The sequence below is a fragment of the Crocodylus porosus genome, unplaced genomic scaffold (genome assembly GCF_001723895.1).
Source record: "Crocodylus porosus isolate Cpor-Errol unplaced genomic scaffold, CroPor_comp1, whole genome shotgun sequence".
NCBI classification, from domain to species: domain Eukaryota; kingdom Metazoa; phylum Chordata; order Crocodylia; family Crocodylidae; genus Crocodylus; species Crocodylus porosus.
In genome coordinates, this window is record NW_017728918.1 from 53,882,728 (window position 1) to 53,903,151 (window position 20,424).

The 20,424-nt window shown below is 42.6% G+C and overlaps 1 protein-coding gene across 4 annotated transcripts in view; it reads left to right on the forward strand.

Annotated features, from left to right (window-relative positions):
• Positions 1-459: 459 nt before the first annotated feature.
• ADGRB3 (adhesion G protein-coupled receptor B3) overlaps positions 460-20,424 on the forward strand; it is a 701,435-nt gene continuing 681,470 nt past the window's right edge. For 2 of the 4 annotated variants that reach the window (XM_019537603.1, XM_019537600.1), the window contains exons 1-2: positions 461-1,243; positions 4,043-4,811. In XM_019537603.1, coding sequence (XP_019393148.1) covers positions 4,058-4,811 — 754 coding nt within the window. In that variant the 5' untranslated portion in view covers positions 461-1,243; positions 4,043-4,057. Of the gene's footprint in view, positions 1,496-4,042; positions 4,812-20,424 lie in introns of those variants that run through there. The other 2 variants (XM_019537601.1, XM_019537602.1) reach the window with 2 other exon arrangements.

Below are 20,424 nucleotides of genomic sequence, written 5' to 3' on the forward strand. Positions count from 1 at the left end.
GGGCGGCGGGCACCGCTATCGCCGCAGGCGGAGGCAGGCGGCCCTTTGAAAGCAGAGAGCTGTGTGTTTCCTCGGAGCGCTACATCCCTTCATCTGCATGGCGGTGGGGATCTGAGAGCCCCGGGGGCCTGCGGGGGCTGGGGGGCGTGCTTTAAAAGAAAAGGAAAAAAACCCAAGAGGAAGGAGATCAAGTGCTGGATTTATCCCTCGCCCCTCCTTGATCTGCCTGTCTCCCAGGCTGCAAGTTTCTCCCCACTCGGTCCCAGCCAGCCCCAGCGGTGGGAACTGAGGCTGGAAGAACCTCCCAGACGCAGAAAAATAACGTTTTGGGGACGTGCTTGGGTTTCAGTAGCCGTGACGTGCGCAACGCAACCGCGGGCCCGCTCGCTGGAGCCGAGAGGCTCCCTCTCGCCCTCCCTTACACACTCACACACACACGCACAGCGGAGGCAGAGGGGGGAGCCGCGCGCACAGGCGCACACTGGAGCGCACTCCCACACACACGCACACACACACACGCCCGCGCGCTCCCTCGCTCTCCACCGCGCGCACACACGGCTCCACTATCTCCCTTCCTGTCCTCCCTCCTCGCTCAGCATTCAAACAGCTTGCCGACATCATCAGCCAAGGATTTCTTTTCTTTTTTCTTTTTTTTTTCCCTTTCCCTCCCTCCCCCCGCCCCAGTCGCTGTCCACCCATCGGCACCTGAGGGGGACGAGGAGAGGAAGAAGTATATCCAGATAAAGAATAACCAAACCAAACAACAACAACCCAACAGCCCCCCTCCACCAATCTGCATTAGGGCAGTAGTTGTGCTCCTGGCTCCCGGCTCGCCTGGCATCGCTGCCCGCCGCCTGCTCGTGTTCAGACTTTGTTTCAAGTGTATTCAGTCTTCTTCGCCCTTCCGCCAGTTCCGTTTTGCCCCCTCCGCCACCCACCCTCCTGCGGGGTCGGGGCTGGGGCTTTTCCTGTCCCTCCGTGTGCTTGGATGTAGCGGATCCAGAGGCGACGCTGCTCCGGGCGTGCAAGCGGGCTTCTCTCTGCCTTTATTATTCTTTTTTTTATTCTTTTGTTTTGTTTTGTTTTTTGCCTTTTTTTTCCAATCTTGGTTTTGAACCTGAGCCGGGGAAAATGGGAACCGGTGCTGCCGACAGAAGGGGCATCTCTCCAGCACTGGTGTTGGGACGCGTGCCTGTGGCGCTAGTGGTTTAGAGAAAGAGCCTGCCAGCTTTCGGAGTGGAAGGTAAGGGTGTCCGGGGGCATCTCTGCCTCTCCCGTTTCCAGGGATGATGTGAGTGGAGAGCTTGGAGCCGGGGCTGGCGGGGAGGAGGCGGCGGCGGAGGAGGACAGGCTGTTGCTGAAGCTCCAGACAGCTCTGCGCGGCTCAGCGCTGCCTGCCTGGTCCGAGCCCGCAGTTGAAAAGTTAAGAGAAGTCTGGGTGGCGGCAGGGCTGCTTCCCCGGGAGTCGTTTCCAGCGAGACCAAGAAAATCTGAGGTTTGTGCATGATTGGGGTAATTTTCGGGGGGGGTGGAATCTTAGGTTAATAGGAAGTTAAAATAAGGGAAGTCAGTGGATCTTCTGTTGTGTGAAAAATAAGTGGAGTGATGGCGCCGTCTATGTTCGGCTAAACTACAGTGTCACCTAGAAAATCAGTTTGGGGAATATCCAAACTAAACGCCCGTTTGCTTTTCAGCTAAAGAGATTTCTCCCCAAACGGGCAACCTTAAACCTCGGTGGCCGCAGTTGCAGACAGCTCTTCCCCCCCTTCCCCAGGAAAGAAAGATCTTTTTTAATCCGAGTGCCTAATCTGTGCAGCGAGTGTATTTAGCAGTATTGTAGGCTAAATGAAATGCTGCCGGCGCGATACATGCATCTGTAGAAACAGAGAGAGACTGGGGGGAGGGGGGGGGCGTTAAAATCATTTTCTGTCTCGGTAGTCTTGCTTGGACCAACGCGCAGCTGAAATGATGGCTATTTGACTAGGTTCCCCCCGTAGAAAACAGCCTGGCACTGCAGACGTCTTTATTTTTTTTTCCACCCAGCAAAGGTGGGAAAGAAGAGGAGGGCTTTTATTTTAAAATAAATGACCAAATAACCCCTTCCCTCCCCGCTTCCCCTCCCCTTCGCTTTTCGGATTATAACATGAATCCTTTTTCATGGGTGGAATCCGAATTTAGACACTCACTGTCACCCTGGCTTCCAACGCCTCCACCATCCTGAATAGCGCTGCGTAGAGCTGCATTGCCTGAGAAGTGCTCCAGCAAAGAGGAAATTGTATCTAGAATTGCCTCTGAGTTTCTATTTTTCTCGTCTTTAAATGTTCCCTCAACCCGATTTCGAGGCGGAGGACCCGGCTCTTTGCTAAGAGATGCGGTCGGGAAAGGCAAAATCCAATGGTTTGGGTAGATCCGTCGGCAGCTCGGGTTTTTTTGTTTGATTTTTTGGGGGGCGGGGGGGGAGGAGGGTTGTTTTTAAACCGCAGCTATGAAAAAGGTTGGAGTTGGTGCTCCTTTTCCCATCTCAAGATTTAGAGTTAGGGTTATATCTGGAAAATACACGATTCTCTGTAAAGGAATTTAATCCCCGATGTGTTAAGGGTTATGCAATAGCCGGAGACAGAGGGTGCCTTGCAATTTGGAGGGGGGATGAAAAGCCGGGCAAAGACACACGTTCAAACTCAGTAACTGTGTCTGGGTCTGTGTCTGTTTCTGCTTCCAGAGCAACCGTGGAGGAGGCTGCAGTCTAAAGAGTTTGTAGATTAACTTGGCATCACTTTTGTCTGCTCCCACTTGTAAACAGCGGAAAGCTACTCAATTGTAAGAGATTAGCAACTTCTTAAATCTGAAAACGTTCTCAAGTTTAATTTTTTTGGATAACATTACAGAGGTAAATATAACCAAGGTTCACTTTATTGTCCTAGGCCCCTGTTAGAGCAGAGCATGTGGAGGCTGTAACTGTGGAGGGGGTGCACGAAGAGCTTTATTTGGAGATGCTAGCACAGAAAATGACATCTGCCTTTCATCCCTCAGGCACACATCTGCAAAATCCAGCGGATAACCCCACTGAACAAAATAGTCATCATCAAAGGGCAGCTAAGAAACTCAGTCCAGCAACAGAGATCCTTGTGTAGCAAGGCTCACTCCATACTGTCCTTGGCTATCGATGCTAATATACTGATCCACTTGATAGATCCCCGGAGGTTATCACACTGAAATGATTGTCTAAAATGCTGGGTCTCGGTGTCAGTGTCAGACAACCACTAGTTCCATTTAACTACCTAGATGTCTTTCCCAGATACCAGTTTCAAGATTTTATTAACACATATTAATCTTAGTTATTTCCTCCCAGGATTTGCTTTTTATAGAGACCTCTGTATACCAGGTGGCCATTGCAAAGGCATGTAGACATATGGGAGATAATGTTCCATCTGTAGCAAATAATAATTTGTGCATTTTTAAAATTATGGTTGTAATTCATCACAATTACTTCTCAGATTTAATAGAAACAATGATATGTAACAACAGATGTTACCGGCTTTACTGATCTGGTCTAGAGAGATTATCTGTGTGTACATTCACACACACACATACTATATATGCAAATATATGCAGCTATATATATGAACATATATATAGTGCACACTCTATATAGTACCTTTATACATGTATTGACTTAAAAATGAATACCCCTTCTCTTAATTTATGGGATAAAAGCCCCTGGGTTTTATTTACATTGAAGAGTTCCAGATTACCAAGATGAATACGTGATAGATAAGTGAGGGCATTCCTATTAATAATCTAATAAATGTTATTTTTTAAATTTGAATTTAGGGAATTTGACTGTTGTGATGGCCACGTGATGGCGCTGTTCACACAGCATCAAACAATTTCCTTGCGTTATAAAATAAAAATTACCTGCCCTTCTTTTTTAAAAGGGCTCTAACTGGAATCTTGAAAACAGCTGGCTGGACTATTGGAAGGAGTTTGGTTTTCAATGCGTGAAGGATTCTACTTGCATTTAATTTCATTTCATTTCCTGCAGGCCAAATGACATAGGATGAAGGCTGTTCGTAATTTGCTGATTTATATATTTTCCACCTATCTACTGGTTATGTTTGGATTTAATGCTGCCCAAGACTTCTGGTGTTCCACGCTGGTGAAGGGGGTCATTTATGGATCGTATTCTGTAAGTGAGATGTTTCCTAAAAACTTTACAAACTGCACTTGGACGCTGGAAAATCCAGATCCGACCAAATATAGCATTTACCTGAAATTTTCCAAAAAAGACTTCAGCTGCTCCAACTTTTCCCTCTTGGCTTATCAGTTCGATCATTTTTCCCATGAGAAAATAAAGGATCTTTTAAAAAATAACCACTCTATAATGCAGCTCTGCGATTCCAAGAATGCTTTTGTATTTCTGCAATATGATAAGAATTTCATTCAGATTCGCCGAGTTTACCCCATCGATTTCCCAGGATTACACAAAAGGGAAGACGACCAAAAATCCTTCTTTGAGTTTTTGGTGTTGAACAAGGTGAGCCCGAGCCAGTTTGGTTGCCACGTGTTATGCACTTGGCTGGAGAGCTGCTTGAAATCCGAGAACGGGAGAACCGAGTCCTGTGGGATCATGTATACAAAATGCACCTGTCCTCAGCATTTGGGAGAATGGGGAATAGACGACCAGTCCCTGGTGCTGCTCAATAACGTGGTGCTGCCCCTTAACGAGCAGACCGAGGGCTGCCTGACCCAGGAGCTGCAAACCACCCAGGTCTGCAACCTCAGCAGAGAAGTCAAGCGGCCGCCCAAAGAAGGTAGGTGCTGCTGCTGGGGACGTCCGGGTCCCATTGCCACCCCAGCCCTCCCCTCTCCCTGGTACTTCAACTCCTGGCTCGCACCCCACGCAGCTGACAGGGGGGCTGATCGCCTCCAAACGCACTGCAGTCCCCCAAGACATGTCCCCGGCCGGGGCAGGGTGGGGGGTCAGAGCTCCGAGGGACGCCCGGGATGCGAAGACCCGTTGCTCTGGCAGCTCTCACAGGGCGACGCTGACAGGTTGGGAGCCAAGTCATTAGCTCCTGTTTTTTCCTTCTTTCCTCGTCGGCATCGCAACCACACGCTTCCTCCCTTGGATGAGCCCCGAGGGGAGGCGCAGGCCGGGCCCCCAGTCCTCCGTCGGGCCAGGCTCCGGAGTGCGGGAGCCGCGCCGGCTCCCCCCGGGCTGGCTCGGGGCCGAGGCGGGAGCGCGGGCACCACGCCGCGGCCCTTGGGAGGAGGGCGGGGAGGTGGGGGCGCACGGCGAAGCTGCCGAGGGCTGAGCAGAGCAGAGCCAGCTCCCGGGGGGGGACGGACACACGCTGCTGCCCACCAGGCCCCTGCATCTTTGATGCAGAAAATGTCCTCTCTCTCCCTCGCTTCCTACGCGGCCACAAAGCTCCCTGTCTCCGGGAAGGCCGAGCCAAGCTCCCAGCCCCCCCTCATAGAAGTTGCCTTTGTGGAGGACTGTAACATTGGCACGTTGTTAGGGGAGGATTTTCTTTAAGGGCAGCCAAGCCGGAGCGGGGAGGGAGAGGAAAAGCTGAACTTGCTGAACCGTCGGCGCTGCCAAGGGCAGAGGGGGGGGAGGGGGTCGTGCCAACGGGTCCAGAGCCGGGCCCGAGCGCAGCGACGTGCCCGGCCTGCCCGAGCCTCGGCAACGTCCCCGACAAGCCCTAGCCCGGCAGGACTTCCCGTTTCAAGATTAATTAGTGCCCCTTGGAAGGAGCCCCCTTCCCTAAGCTGTGAAGCTGGCCGTTAGGACAGTTAAGCAGCAGAGAAAGCATCTCGGTTTCTGTGCTGGCGGAGGCTGGGGAGAGGGGGGGCATTAATATTTCAAGGCGCTAACCGTTGGAAGGACCCGCGGGGAAAGGGAAACAAACCCCCAGCAGCCGCCGCAGCCCCAGGTGCTCCTGCCCTGCCTGCCTGAGCGTCTGCTTTACAGGGGCTGCCAGCTTCTTGTGTGAGGGGGAGCACTTAAACGGTAGGCACTGCAAACATAGCTCGGCTTTTTTTGTTGCTGCAAGGATTTAAACCCCCCCCCAAAACCAGCCCAGAAAACCTTCACTTAAATTACCCTGGACAAAAAGACCACCACCTCCCCCCAAAAGCCTTCGTGGGATTAAGGCTGCCTACATTTCAATAGACCTGAAAAAGCCAACTCTCAAGTGAGCTGGGAAGACCAGTTTTAAAGCCTCTTAAATGTTTTCTCAGGTTGTGTTTTTTCCTGGACAAAACCTCAAGCTTCTGGGCAGATTCAATAAGCTGCATGAAGTGGCTGTGCAAGGCAGAGTGTTTGTGGTGTCATTCCTCAGCTGCTGCATTTTGCAAGTGATTAAATTTTAATTGTAACAGAGATGACACTTCCCTGGCTATAACTTTAGCACAGAAGTGTCCAGGCACTGCTGCATTTATGGATTAAATGGGAAATGTGAGCCCAGAGATGGCAGCTCTTGTGTTTGCAGAACCTCTCTAGTTTTACTTTTTCCCCCTCACAAAATAAGCTGAGCAGCACTGCAGGCGCTGAAAACCTGCTTCTAAAAATGTTTAGTGGAATGAAGAGATGTAACTAATTTTTATTTCTGCATGTCAAATCTGAAAGCCACAAATGCATTTCACTTTTAATTCTAGTCATATCTTATTTTAATACCGTCCCAACTTAACTCTTTTTTCAGGGTCACAGTAGAAAGCCAAACTGCGTTATTGTAAGGGAAAAAGTGATTTGCAGATGGAGAAATAGCCTTCAGGTCTTTTTTCAGTGTAGGTGGCGGTTTGGTTTGCTTTATGCTGTTGGGAATTTTTAACAAAATAATAATATTGTTTCAACATTTTAATTGTGTTATTTTTTCTGCCTCTGGATTTTATTCATGGAGTGGTTAGCTTAAAGGTAGAAATATTTTGTCAAGCACAAAATTAAGGCCTCGAGGTAACTTTCAAATAACAATGAACTTGTTTCCCATTTAGTTTAAAGTATTATTTTTCCTGGTTTGCACAAAAGAAAACACAAGAGAAATATGGTTGCATGTTTCTTACATATAAGCCTATAAATAGAAATTAAAGCTCAGAAGTAGTATCAGTAACTTACACTTAAGCCTATGGGAATGGTATCTTTATGTAAAGTAGCAATTTATAGGACATTTGAAACCTCTGCCATTTATTTAAGGTTTAAAAATATATTTCTAACATGAGCATTATGAATTTTGTCACTTGCATCTGAAAACATTACCACACAAGATGCGAAGTGTATTACTGCAGGTGATCTGTTTCAAGTTAAACCAGGACAGTCAAAAAATAATGCATACCCAACAGTAAAGAAAAAGGGGAACATCACTGTTTGCAGTAATGTCTGTACAAGTACAAACACATGTTTTGTTAGTGTAGCTTGTCATTTCATGGGGAACAAGGGTGCTCAGCAATTTGTGGGAGGAGTTGAGAGCCTTGTAGGAACATATTTTAAACCACATTGTCTTCTTTCGAGCTTTTTAGTAGTATTGAAATTTCAGTGATGACAATGGGAGAGATTGACAAAGGCTGGACAGTCTCTTGCAAGGTCCTCTCCAGTATCTTTGACTATCTTGAACTGCCTTCTGTTGGGCAGGTGAAGTCTTGATTGCCTTTGGGGAATTGTCCCTTCTGACTCCAGCTTAGAACTGCATTGTAGGATTGTTAGGACTGTATTATCATTCCTTCTTTTTTGCCTCTCAAGTTTTTCACTGTTTTCATGTGTTAAAGGTTAATCAGCATTTTCCTCTCTCAGAAATTGTTGCATTTTATAACAGGCCTGACAGCTACATAGTTGGTGTTTTTGCTTCCCAACGTGATGCAGAATGTTGAACAATATGAGGAACTAGCTTCTTAAGTAAGGAGGCTGGATCTGTTTTTTTCCAAATGAAACAATTTTGGAAATATATAGTATAAGTAGCAGTTCTTCATTAGATGAATCACTGGTGTTATAAATCAATGGAACAATAATAATGGTCACTTTTATTGATATATAGCCACTGTATCTGAAGTTAGCTTGTGACAGTCAGACAATCAGGCTTTTCCTTCAGCATTACTTCTGAGATATTTAGATGTGACAAATTATTAGCAAATATATTCTATAGAACAGTCACTGATTGGCAGAAAGCTAAGTGGATGGCCTAATAGGGTTTCTTCTCTTCGGCTTCAATGCTACACATGCAGTTATATACAATGTTTATTAACCTAGCATAGACCCAATTCCACTATGTTTATGCACATTAGAAAGTACTCAGAAAAAATTAATAGGAATAATTTTGGTGGCTGGGAGTGGCAGGGTCAGGGTTATGTATTATTTTCATAGATATTCCAAGGTGTAATGCAACTTATGAAGACATTGGCTAACATGTGGAATCTTGTTCTACATTCTTGTCTCATTTTTTAAAAATGTCTTCAGCACACCACTACCATAGAAAAACCACAGGTATGTGTTGTTCTTTTCCATAGTAATTCTATTTGAGAATGGTAGGGATGGGAAATTCAAATTAATTAGATCACAGCATCTGGAAACCCAGGGCTGCCCTTTGGCTTGACCTTGCATTACTTGCTCACCCAGCGTGAAATGATTTCAGTGGGATTTTTCAGTACACAAGAACTATAGCATCACTGTTCTTGATACAAATTCCAGCAATATGCATTGGTACTGACATCTGAGCACTAAAAGGCTAGCTCTTTACTGATTCCAGACATAAAGTACATAAGATGGGTAAACTTACTGTAATACACTTCTGTTATAATCAGTCATTTATTATGTACCATTCAGAAGTAGAAAATGAGTTTGCAATGTATTTGTAAAAATTATAGAATATATTTGTATACTGCTCCATTTATGTCTAAATTTCATGTCCATATTTTAAAAAGCAATTAGGGTATAATACACATCCAGGGTCAAATTTTCCTGGAGACCAATTTGTGACTGAGTATCCTACAAGTATCTTAAGCTAAAAATCACACAGCAGTAATATAATATATCTTCATCAAAGGGTTTACATTATTATACTATGCAGATGACATGGGGGAGATATGTTTATGCAAGGTTTAAGAACAGAGAATAGAGTATAATAGCTTCTGCTAGAATCTTCAGTATTTAATGTACAGCTAGTACTCCAGCCTAGTGCAAAAAATAAAGGAACTGCACTAATTAAATTTGTCCTCCAAAGCGCAGAGTCAGCACAAAGAAGTATTTAGAAAGCTTTTATAGAAAAACAATGTTTCTGTCCTTATGGGTTCAATAGTTTATCCACAACCTGAGAATTCAGTTAGAGAAGGGAAGATGAGCACAGATGGAACAATAAGCTTTTTATGGGTAGCTTCTAGAAGAAAAAAACTGCCACTTTGTCATACCTTTATAGTTTACTAAAATGTAGTAGATATAAGACATTCTAAGACAGGCTTGGAATGCTGTTGTTCTCAAGTAGCGTGAGCTCAACCAGAGTCTAAATTACAAAGAAGAGCAGTTTCATGATATATACTGAGTATTGTTTTTGCTAAAATGGCTGTGGTTAATAGGATCATGGTCTTACTTTTTTTCTATAATTTATTGCAGCTTTATTTTTCTACTCAATGGACACATCTATATGTGGATATTAATGCCATGCAATAAACTCCAGTGCTTATCACACAAGAGTTTATTGCTCCTGAGCACATGATTACATGCGAGTTTAGGATTGCAGCACATTGAGCCAGGTAAGAGCAGCACCAGCTGGCAGGGGCCTCCAGGGTTCAGTTTGCCAGCCTGGGCTGCTTCGCCTCACCCCGGCTCAACGTGCTGTGGAGGGGCTGACGGGCAGAAGGGTGCTTCAGTGTGGAGCAGGCCCCAGCCAGCTGCGGCAGTGCCCGCACATGTGCTGCTGTGGAGTTTTTTTACTTTGAAACAGTATAGTACTGGTAAATACAAGTTAAATTAGTTTATTCCAGCCTAACAGGGGCGCATGTGTAGATGTACAGTGTTTATTGTGCATCTAATTAGTCTACTGCACAGTAAACTCAGTAAACTCATGTAGATGGTGCCTGCTATGACTGATTCAAAGTCCACTGAAGCCGATTCAAAGGCTTATATTGTATTGACGTTGAAGGGCTTTGGATCTGGCACTTACTTGAGCCATTCTGTTGGTAAATGATGAACCCCTTAAATTCTTGGAATGTTTAAAGCATGTTTGTGTCTCTCACCTCTCAAGTTTGGACACAGTGTAGAGCCATAAAATTTGATTTTAGATATTCTTTGAAGTAAACAATGCACTGTAGGAAAAACATTTAATGATTAGATTCTCTTATAATCAATAGCCCCTACCCTTGTTTTCAAGCATAATACACTCTTATTGCTAATGATTGTACTTTAGTTTGTAGTGTTATTGATCATTTTCACTGCTTTTATTTTAATAAGTTATAAAAACTTATTTCTTATTTTTTTTGTTTAAAGTATCCAGAGTTTATACATGAAAATTCAGTTATGCTTTTCTTCAATGATTGACTTCAGTGGACTTTGGAACAGCCCCTGAAATAGGTACCTGGCACTTCCCAAAAAAGAAAATAAGGCTGAGCTCTGAATCCATATCAGAGAAAAAGCTTACATGACTATTAATTACTTGTACTTCAGCTGGAATAATGTTTTCTGATATGTCAGAGATAGAGGCTTTTGGCCCATTGTTTTTGGTGCAGAACAACTATCTTGCTTGACTTACTACTATGCTTATGCTTTCACAAACAAATGAGCAGTGAACAGCTTCTTTGGGTAGAGTCATCGTGTTGAAGTCGATGTAATTTCTGGAGTTTCAGTGGAAGAAGAATGTCTTCTGTACTGTAGTATAAGGATAACTAGTATTTTAATAAGATACTTAACTGTAGAATGCGTGATTCAAGCAAAACCATACAGTGCAAGTTTGCCTACCACATCACAAGAACCTGAATAGTGATCTTCTTATTTGACATTGAAACCCCAGGATGTACACAAGTAGATGAAGAAACTGCCCTAACCCAAAAAGATGCCTATCTATAAGACAGGCAAAAACATTGGAAAGGGAGACAGAGTGGCAAAACTTACCAAGGATCTCAGTCTCTTAAGATATCCATCAGATGATATTGCCTCTTCCACACAGTCAACTGATTGATTGACTAACTCCTTAACTATATACCCAATCAGATTGGATTTCTAAGTGTTCATATTTTGAGCTATCATTAGAGACAACTAGGATTCTGTTTACGGAGAACTTGAAGATATGAGATTCCAACAATATTTTATAGAATTGTCTTTATATGATAATGTATATAGTGAATTTTCTATTATTATATATTCATTCACTGAATTATTTTTAACATGTTTTCCATAGTTATTCTGAAAAAAAATCTCATCTTGAAGTCTGTCAGAATTGCAGTTTTGTTTAGTTTTTAATCTGCAAAAGCAGAGACAGATCTATTTTACATATCAATATACAAAGGGCAATTTGTTCAGAGAAGAAGAAATTCTTTCTTCTTGGTGAATTAATTTTATGAAGTTTATTCAATCATATTATGAGCTTTATCAAAGGATTCAAACACAGTTGTAGTTCTTGAAATCTCAAATTGAAGTTTAGCTGTTCATCTGTAAATATACAATAATTATATTAAAACAAAGGTCACTGCAGAATTCCTGTGAGCATGATTTGTGTTCATTATTAACAAGAAATATAAAATGCACTCTATAATAAAGTTGAACATGAGGTAAAATACAAATTTACAAATTATGCATAATTTATTTATGAATATTTCAGTGTTTGAACTGTTTTAGCTGCTAGTTAATGCTCAAGGGAAAAGAAAATAGGATTTTGGGGTTGTTTCCAGTTTCTTTAATCTGCTAAGGGAGTTATAAAAAAAAAGTTCACTTTTATGGGCTAACCCATCATTAGAATTAATAAATACAGTTTCTAATAAGCAATACATATGACTGGGTTTGATATTTAAGTTGGAGGGGGCTAATATTTTAGTTTCTGTTTGAGGCAGATTCCCATTATTATCTATAGAATTTGGCTTAAATAAGTATGGTATAATTTGTTTGAGGAAGCATACTGTAATGACAATAGCTTTGCCAGCAGCATGACTTGGTGGTTTTCAGTTTAATATGTAATCTTCTAACTGAAACTTTTTCCAGGATTCATTTTGGAAACTGGACTTAAAACTTTGATTAAATGAAAGTACTACAACCCAAAGGTAGCCATTCTGCTTTTCCTCCTTCCACCAAAAGCTGGTAAACACTGTAATTCCCATTATGTTGTCTTTCAGTATCCCCCTTCTTACTTTTGTAGAGATATAATCCAGAAGTGAAGGTTGAAAAACAAATGGCACAAATAGCATAATTGAAATTGATCGATTTCTTTGATAATGTATACTGATGACGTTTGAAAGTAAGCTGTGTTTAAAGTTATCAAAATCATCCTTTTTAGAAATATTTAAGTAGCATGCTTCACTTATTTTATCTGCTTTCAATAATTTTAAAAAGTTTGAAATCTGTCTTCAGCCCACATTGTTCCTCTTGTACTGATTACCCAGCTACCAGTTATATCAAGACAGTATTTTTTCAGTAGAACAGTTTATAATGTTTCAGCCATGACTGAATATTTGTGCACTAATCTAAACCTGTTGATTTTGAAAGGCAATCTGTAGTGACTGTAGTGAAAATGTCATCACTGACTTTTGGGGGAAAATGTGAGAGCAGCTCTCTAATCAAATGTCACTTTACTTTAGAAGATGGATGCCTGACTTACTAAAAAGATGAACAGACTGAGAACTCACTTCTTCTGTGTGTGGTTAGAATCCAATTTAATACCCCTATTATTATTCAGTCCTGCTTTATGTCACTGTTTTTGCTTTATGCTGTTGAGAATTTTTGACTAAGGTCATAATACTCAGTATTTCTGACTATGGTCATAATACTCCATTTAGAGAGTTATCAAGAAATAGCTGCTCAACAGGCCACGTCCAGACAAACGCGGCTGTGAGGTATGTGAGGCACTGCATACCTCATATTCAGCTGTTCTCTGCACTTCAGGGTAGCACCATGGAGGATGGGGTATTTTGACTCTAGGATATCCCAGGGTCAAAAGAACCAGAGTAAAAAAAGGTGGAGCAGCCCACATGGAAGAAGCATGTACCACCCAAATCTAGAGCCTGGCCAGCTGGAGCCATGTTCCAGCTGCTGGCCTGCTCTGAGTGGTGGGACTGCTGCTGCTGCAGCCCCAGGAGACCTCCAGGAACCCAGGTGAGGGTTCTGGGGCCAGCCCAGCGCTATCCCTACCTCCTCTACCTCACCCGAAGTAACCTGCCACATGCCAGAGTGCGCGTGGTACAGGTGTTCCCCTGGGACAAGTAGCAGCAGCACAAGTTATGCAGCTGGTTCTTGTCCCCTGGAAAACAAAGGTCCATGATCAAATAGATGTGACCACAGTGTCTAGTGCCACTTTTCACATAAGAATCAGAATCGCTTTACCAAATGACTCTCAAATGACTAAATCAGCTTTGGTCTTTTGTTGTCAGTAAACCTCCTCTCCCAAAACTAGGGGCATGATCCATAAGCCCTACTCATATGCGTTCTATTGCTGACCAGTAAGCAGTTGTGCAAGCTACTGTGATTGTGTGCATCAAAGTGTTCTTCTGTGGTTGGTGTATAAAGCAGTTAGCAATTGTTCCAGTAAAATCTAAGCTAGGAATTTAAAATTTAGGGGGTTCAAACCCTGATATTGGAGGGAAAGGACATTGGAGGGAAAGGTGATTCTCTTGTATATGATGCCCATAATTAAAAGACCTTTTCCAAGTACGCTTTGCACTTATGAGTTACAATATTGTGCAAAATGACAGGGCGAATCATCAAAATATGTTCTACATTTCAGTCAACTCTTGTCTCTTACTGGCCAGTGCATGTCCTAAGCAACACATTGTGCGATCCTGTTCTTCAACTTTACCTGTAGAAAATCATATTTTTACCCCATTGGTTTAGTTCCTGGAACTGGCTAGATCACTGCTTTTCAGCCAGGGTCCTGGGGGACCCTGTGGGGTGCTGTGAGATTTTTTGAAGGGTGCTACAAGGCATGAGGAGATAAATACAGACTTAGGCACATCCCTGTCTGCTGCTGTCCTACCTCCACTGCCTGGCGCTTCTAGAGAGGTAAGCACTGTAATAAATTAATTTTTGAAATGGGCTGCTGCTCAATTCATACAAGTCATGGACGGGTACCTTCAGTCTAACAAAGGATGGCTCGACTCTAAAAAAGTTAAGAACTACTGGACTAGTTGGTGACCAGCCCACTTGCAGATGAATCCATAATGATATGTGTAAAGATTGATAGGTGTGCTTCATATTCAGGGGTAGAGAATCTAAATGAAGGAGGCAGACAGGAAGCTGCATTCTGCTGCTGCAGCTGCTTCAGGATGTATCAAATACCAAAAAGTTGATGGGAGGTTATAAGGTGTTTTGGAAAGGGAGCAATGAAACAGACTCCCTCCCAGAGGTTCCCTCTTCTTGAAAAGCATAGGACCTAGGAGAGAGGGTAGCTTATATATTTAACTATAGACAACCCCCACTTACGTGATTTTGCTTACTGCGGTTTTGCTATAGTGCTCATTTAAAATACGTACCTGGTTTTACTTAGCGCCCAGAGCATTTCGTTATAATGCTCAGTGTGGCTCTGGGAAGAAGCAGTGATGGTGGTAGCAGGTGAAGAGGTGAGTAAGAGCCAGCAGGGGCTTAGGGCGAGGCAGCAGCAGAGTGGGGTTTGCTCCTCGAAGTGGTGGTGGAGCCAGCAGGGCAGAGCAGCAGCAGTGAGAAAGGGGGTGGCAGGCAGCATGACCAGGGCTGGCAGGGCCCAGGGCAGGGTGGCAGAAGCCCATTGCCAGTGGGTAGTGCTGGTGGGGCAGCAGGAGCATATGGCCCAGGCTGGCAGGACACGTACACATTGTTCCCTGCCCTAGGCTGCAGTGGGACCGAGCCTGCGGAGCACTCTGCTGCCCCGGGGCTGCAGCGTGTGTCCCATTCCGATCACGCACTTACTCACAGGGCATGGACACCATCCTGAGCCTGCAGCAGTCTCATGGTGGCAGATAGGCCCAGTGTCAGGTGCCCCCGCTAAGAAGCGGGGCGTGGGCACCGGTGGGTGGGTGGCCCCACTGCTTCCCCCATGCTGGCTGGAGCCCTGTTATGTGGGGTCTGGGCTGGCAAGTTGTGCTGAACCAATTATATTTATTTGCATTAAATCCTAAGGGGAAATGCATTTCACTTAACTCTGTTTCGCTTAGCACTCTGTTTTTCTGGAACCAGTTAAGAGCACTAAGTGAAACTTTTAGGTATCCATCAACTTTTAGGTATTTGATACATCCCGAAGCAGCTGCAGCAGCAGGATACAGCTTCCTGTTGGCCTTCTTCATTTAGATTTTCTACCCCTCAGTATGAAGTACACATATCTATCTTTACACATATCATTATGGATCACCTGCACGCAGGGGTTGCCTGTATTCATTTGAACTGGGACCCAAACTTGAGTTTCACCTGTATTCCTGGCAATTGCCCTAACCCTTAAACTGTAAACATGCTATTCCCATCCCATCTCCCGCACCCCCATCAAATGAATACTAGATTACTTTAGGCGGAGAGATTCAGGGCACCTCCTTTTTTGTGTCCCCATAAGCCCCCCATTATTCTGGGAGGAGGAACTTGTATTTTTAAATCTACTCAAGCACTGGAGGGAATTGAATCTGGGGTTTCCACATACCTAGTGAGTGATTTAGTCACTGATTACATGCATCCCTTGCAGTTGCGGTTTGTGCAAAAACGACTCTGAAAAGTATGAACTGAGAACACCTACTTGGTCAGGCCCTCTTGGAAACCTAATATGGTTATCCTCAGGTTGAGATGGAAACAAACCTCGAGTTTTGAAGATCTAAATTTTGGATTTAGGTACCAAAAGTATCAGCTAGCCAGTTTAGCATTCTGTTTTGTAAATCTAGCCTTAGTATCTCTGTGCTTGTGTTCTCTACCTGTAAGGTGGGCGTAAGAGTGCATCGCATCTTTACTTCTAAGAAGTATGGTGCAGATTAATGTGCTATTTGATGTAGCTATAGAGAAAGGTTATGTTATCACTGCTAAACTTGGAATGTTTCTTTGATGCAAATGTTAAGCTGCTTCCACAGTGTTAAGAACATAACTTTCCCAGTGGAAAGAATTGTGATAATTAGATGTGCTAATCTGTATACAGTATTATAGGTATATTTGTAATATACCTAATATAAATTAGGCATGCTAATTTGTATACAGTATTAAAGCATACAAGGGAAACCATTAAGGTATGCGATAGATTGCAGGTTTCATGACTTTGAAGTACATACTGTCTTTGGCTGGAGATGGTTATTGCTAGTGTTGTAGGCCAGTGTTCCCAACCAGGGTGCTGCAGTACAAAAGTGGGCTGTCAGAAATGAACAGGCGTGCTGTTGAATTTTGCCATGGCAATAAGCTACAATGAGCTGTGATAGATATGAGGATGGGGAATGCTTTAACAGGTGTGCCGCAGAAAATTTTGATTAATGTAAATGCACCGTGGACTGGAAAAGGTTTGGTAGCACTGTTTTAGGCACTATGCAGGGAGAAAGATACAACAATCCTCTAATAAAGTGTGGGAAAAATCAGAGCATGCTAGTATACATACTTTAAAGATTTTTCTTCAGATGAGATGAAGACCTTCATCTTGTAACAACTAAACACACAGAAATACCTTTACTAAGAAGTAATCTCCCTGAATTCATAGGCTTACTCAGGTAATTAATTTAATTCATAGGCATGATCTGGCTCTCAAACAAGACATACAGTAGCTCTATGGGTCCTAGCCCATTGCTATCCTACCTTTTACACTTTACGCCTTGGTCACGGCCACACAAAATAAAAATGTTAAAACTGAGTTTGTTAAGAAAAACAAAACATGTCCACTGTGCATTACTTGCTCAGTATTGTTGCTCATGGCCTGACCATGCTTGGGACCCATTACTGTATATTAAAATACGATAAGCAGAGCAAAGCAGTATTACAACAATAAGTCATTCTTTATGATTATAATAGGATAGTAAATTCAGAAAACCAAAACATAAATATTTTGTTTGCCTGAAATTATCTGGAAAGATGGCAAAAATGGAGAACTATAAACATATAACATATATGTTATGTATTGCTAGGGTTTCATTTTAGGAATGAGCAGTCAGGTTGAGTGGAGCAAAAGATCATTTTGAAATATTTCACCCCAGCATCCAGATTATTAATTTATATGTTTTATATAGCAGGTTAAATGGACATTGTGTCCATTTATTTGGTTCTAGAATTTAGATATGCTGTAACAGATGCTAAGAATTAGTCATCTGTTCTTCTGCAGGATGGGTAATAGAAAAGAAACTTTGAACTTCCTGGATAGTTTCTAATTCTTTACAATACAATATCTAATATTTTAACTAGAATAAACCCCTGACATTCAGGATACTTTAATAAATCTGTTTAGTCTAATTTTATAGTACAATTTATAATTTCTTCTCCTTTTTTATTTTTTCCCGTTTAATTAGCTAAGTATCCCTCTCCCTCTGTTCCTACACAAGTGACTTTATACTGTAGGTGTGTCTACATGCTGTCCTGTGATAATGTAACAATGCATTACATTGCCATATGGCACGTTATGGCAGTGTAGTGGGCGATCATGTGTGTCTACACGTAACTGCTGGCTATGTCACTGTCCCAGTGCACTCCTTGGGTATAGTGTACTGCTATGGCGATGTAATGGCAAAATCTACTTATGCGCTGCATGTGCAGACCAGTAAAGACCCCTACTGCGCTGTGCTTTAGTACTTCCAAAAGGAAGGTGCTGTAGCAATGTCACTATACAGTGATGTGTAGATGCATTCTGTGTTCACCTAAAATCTAGAGCAATTTAGTCTTATAAATCTTTCTCTGTTCTCTTCTCAAGAGCTAAGGTCTATGTAGAATTAATCAGCAACAATGGCAGTTTCCATTCCTGTTGTCTATTTTTATTTCTGTTGAATATGTCCAGAAATTTTGATGGCATTTATGATAGATTTCCTGGATTCTAAAAGCGTGTGTGCTTTTTATTAGTTGAAGAAAACCCAATACCGCAAAATGGTTTATTGATTTATATTTGTCAAACACATTACAATAGATCAATCTGGAAAAAAAACTGGAGTCATTCAAGTTTTGGATAGGAATTACACATACTTCTGGAGGAATAGTCTTAACAATTCTGATTCTTTTGTGACCTTCATTTTGTGTAAATATATGAAGGCACAAATGCAGTTGTGTGAGAAGTGGACAAAAAGGTATTAGAAGCTGCCACCATTAGTGAAGTGCTGAGATTTTCATGTGAATCAAGAGGGAGAGATTAAATTATAAAAGGCATTAAAGTTAAATATGGGAGTGGGGTCACAAAGAGATTCACTGCTCAGAAAGGTATGTGCCCGAGGGATGATCAGAACAATGAGCTGTAATGAAAATGTCAGCAGCAGCATTCAGAATAGACTGGAGGGCAGAGAAGTAGGCAGCTGAGAAAAGCAAGTCATGTAACAGTAAGTTAGAATGATCTGCTGAAATACTGTTCTGAAATATGGAGTTTATATAATCAGACTTGAAAATGTAAGTCAATATCTTTTCCTAACCCCAAGTATATATTGTCAAATAATGCTATGGTGTACTGTCAGCCACTGGTTAGTAAATTCTATCAGTATTTTCATTCTGGAGCTCTCTTTTCTTTGGGGTTTATAATTTGGCTATAAAATTTCACTCTGAAATGAATCTGCATTTAGAAGATCTCAGCCTAGCAAGGGTTTTCTCCATGAAATTTCAGTAAAATTGGTTTGGGCCTATTTATTAGAAAGAGAAAGAGAGGAAAAAGCTTTTGCATGGTTTACTTGATGTTTTTATATGAGAGATATAGAAATATATATTTTGTAATCCCTAAAGGTGTTATGTGCATGAGATGTGAGAGAGCCCCAGATTTATTCATTATCATAACAATGATATGGATCTTCATAATGTATACTATCAGCCATTGGTTTATATAGCAGTATCAATATCAGGATGTAACATTTTTAAAATATTGTTCCAAGTCTTAGTCTTTTATTTTGTGACCATTTAGGGCTTTGATACTTGGTGAAGAGGAAGGCAGGTGAGGTTCTTTGGGTGGGTCTTTTATTAGACCAACTGAGTAGTTGGAAAAAAAAATCTTTGCAAGCTTTTGGGCGCAGTCACCCTTCTTCAGGCATAGGAATTCTCTGCTGTTCTGAGGAATTCCTTTATCCAAAAGTGATTTTTCTGGGCAAACAAGGAAAAATTGTCATAATATTCCAAAGAGAGGTCTATCTGTTTCACAAATACTGAAAGTAGATGTAGGACAGGACCCAGAGAAAAATATTGGGAGAGGTTTGCATGTGCCAGATGAGTTAATTCCCAAATCTTACTTTTCCTTCCAGTATCCTGTGTTGTGAGGTGAAAAAGAGGCACATCCTCTTCATCAGGAATTCTGCCATCACAGGACAGGATTCCCTCTGGCAGGCTGGCAAACATACCACTAGTGGCGGGGGGTGCAGTTTTTTTTTTTCTTTTCCTTTTGGTGGATGAACATTACTCCTAGCGTTAATGATGCTGGTGAAGAGATAAAATATTTTGGCAGCATACTTTAAACTAACTTGAAGGATAGCCAAGCACTTTTTTCATTCAGAACCCTAACCCTCAGGCTTAGGAGTGTATACCATCACATTGCTGGCTGTAACTCATAGTTCTCTACTGGAAGTTATCATACAGCCCTGGTAAGCTCACTTGGATGTTCCTCCACCACGCTAGGCCCATGTGCTCTTAAGATGTCTTTGGTGTGAATAGGCTGCAGCACTTGTTCTTTCTTTAGCCCCTTCCTATACTTCCTGAGGACCCTTAATGTACATATAGGCTTGGTAAAGGTTTCATTACACCTCTGTATTTCTTGTGATACTTAATGCAGGCAAAACAATGGAATAGATGTATGCATCTTACTGCCTCTGTTCCCTGACCACTCCTGAGTGTTTTTTCAGCTGAGATCAGACTATAACTTCTCCCAATTAACAGACATTGCATTTGAGGTGGTTCTGATTGATCCAAGTCAAAACCTGGGAGCCTTTCACACTCTGTAGTTTTTAAACTGGCACTATTCTGACTGGCCCTGCACACTGGGATCAGGTGCCTGATGCAGTGCGTAGGGCCCACAGCTCCTCATGGGTCTGAGAATTTGGCACCTGGGGAACAATGCCTCCACTCCCTTGTCTTAAATTTCCAGACCCATGGAGAGCCCCAAGTGCCAGATGACGCAGCTCCATGGACTGGATCTGGTCCAAGAG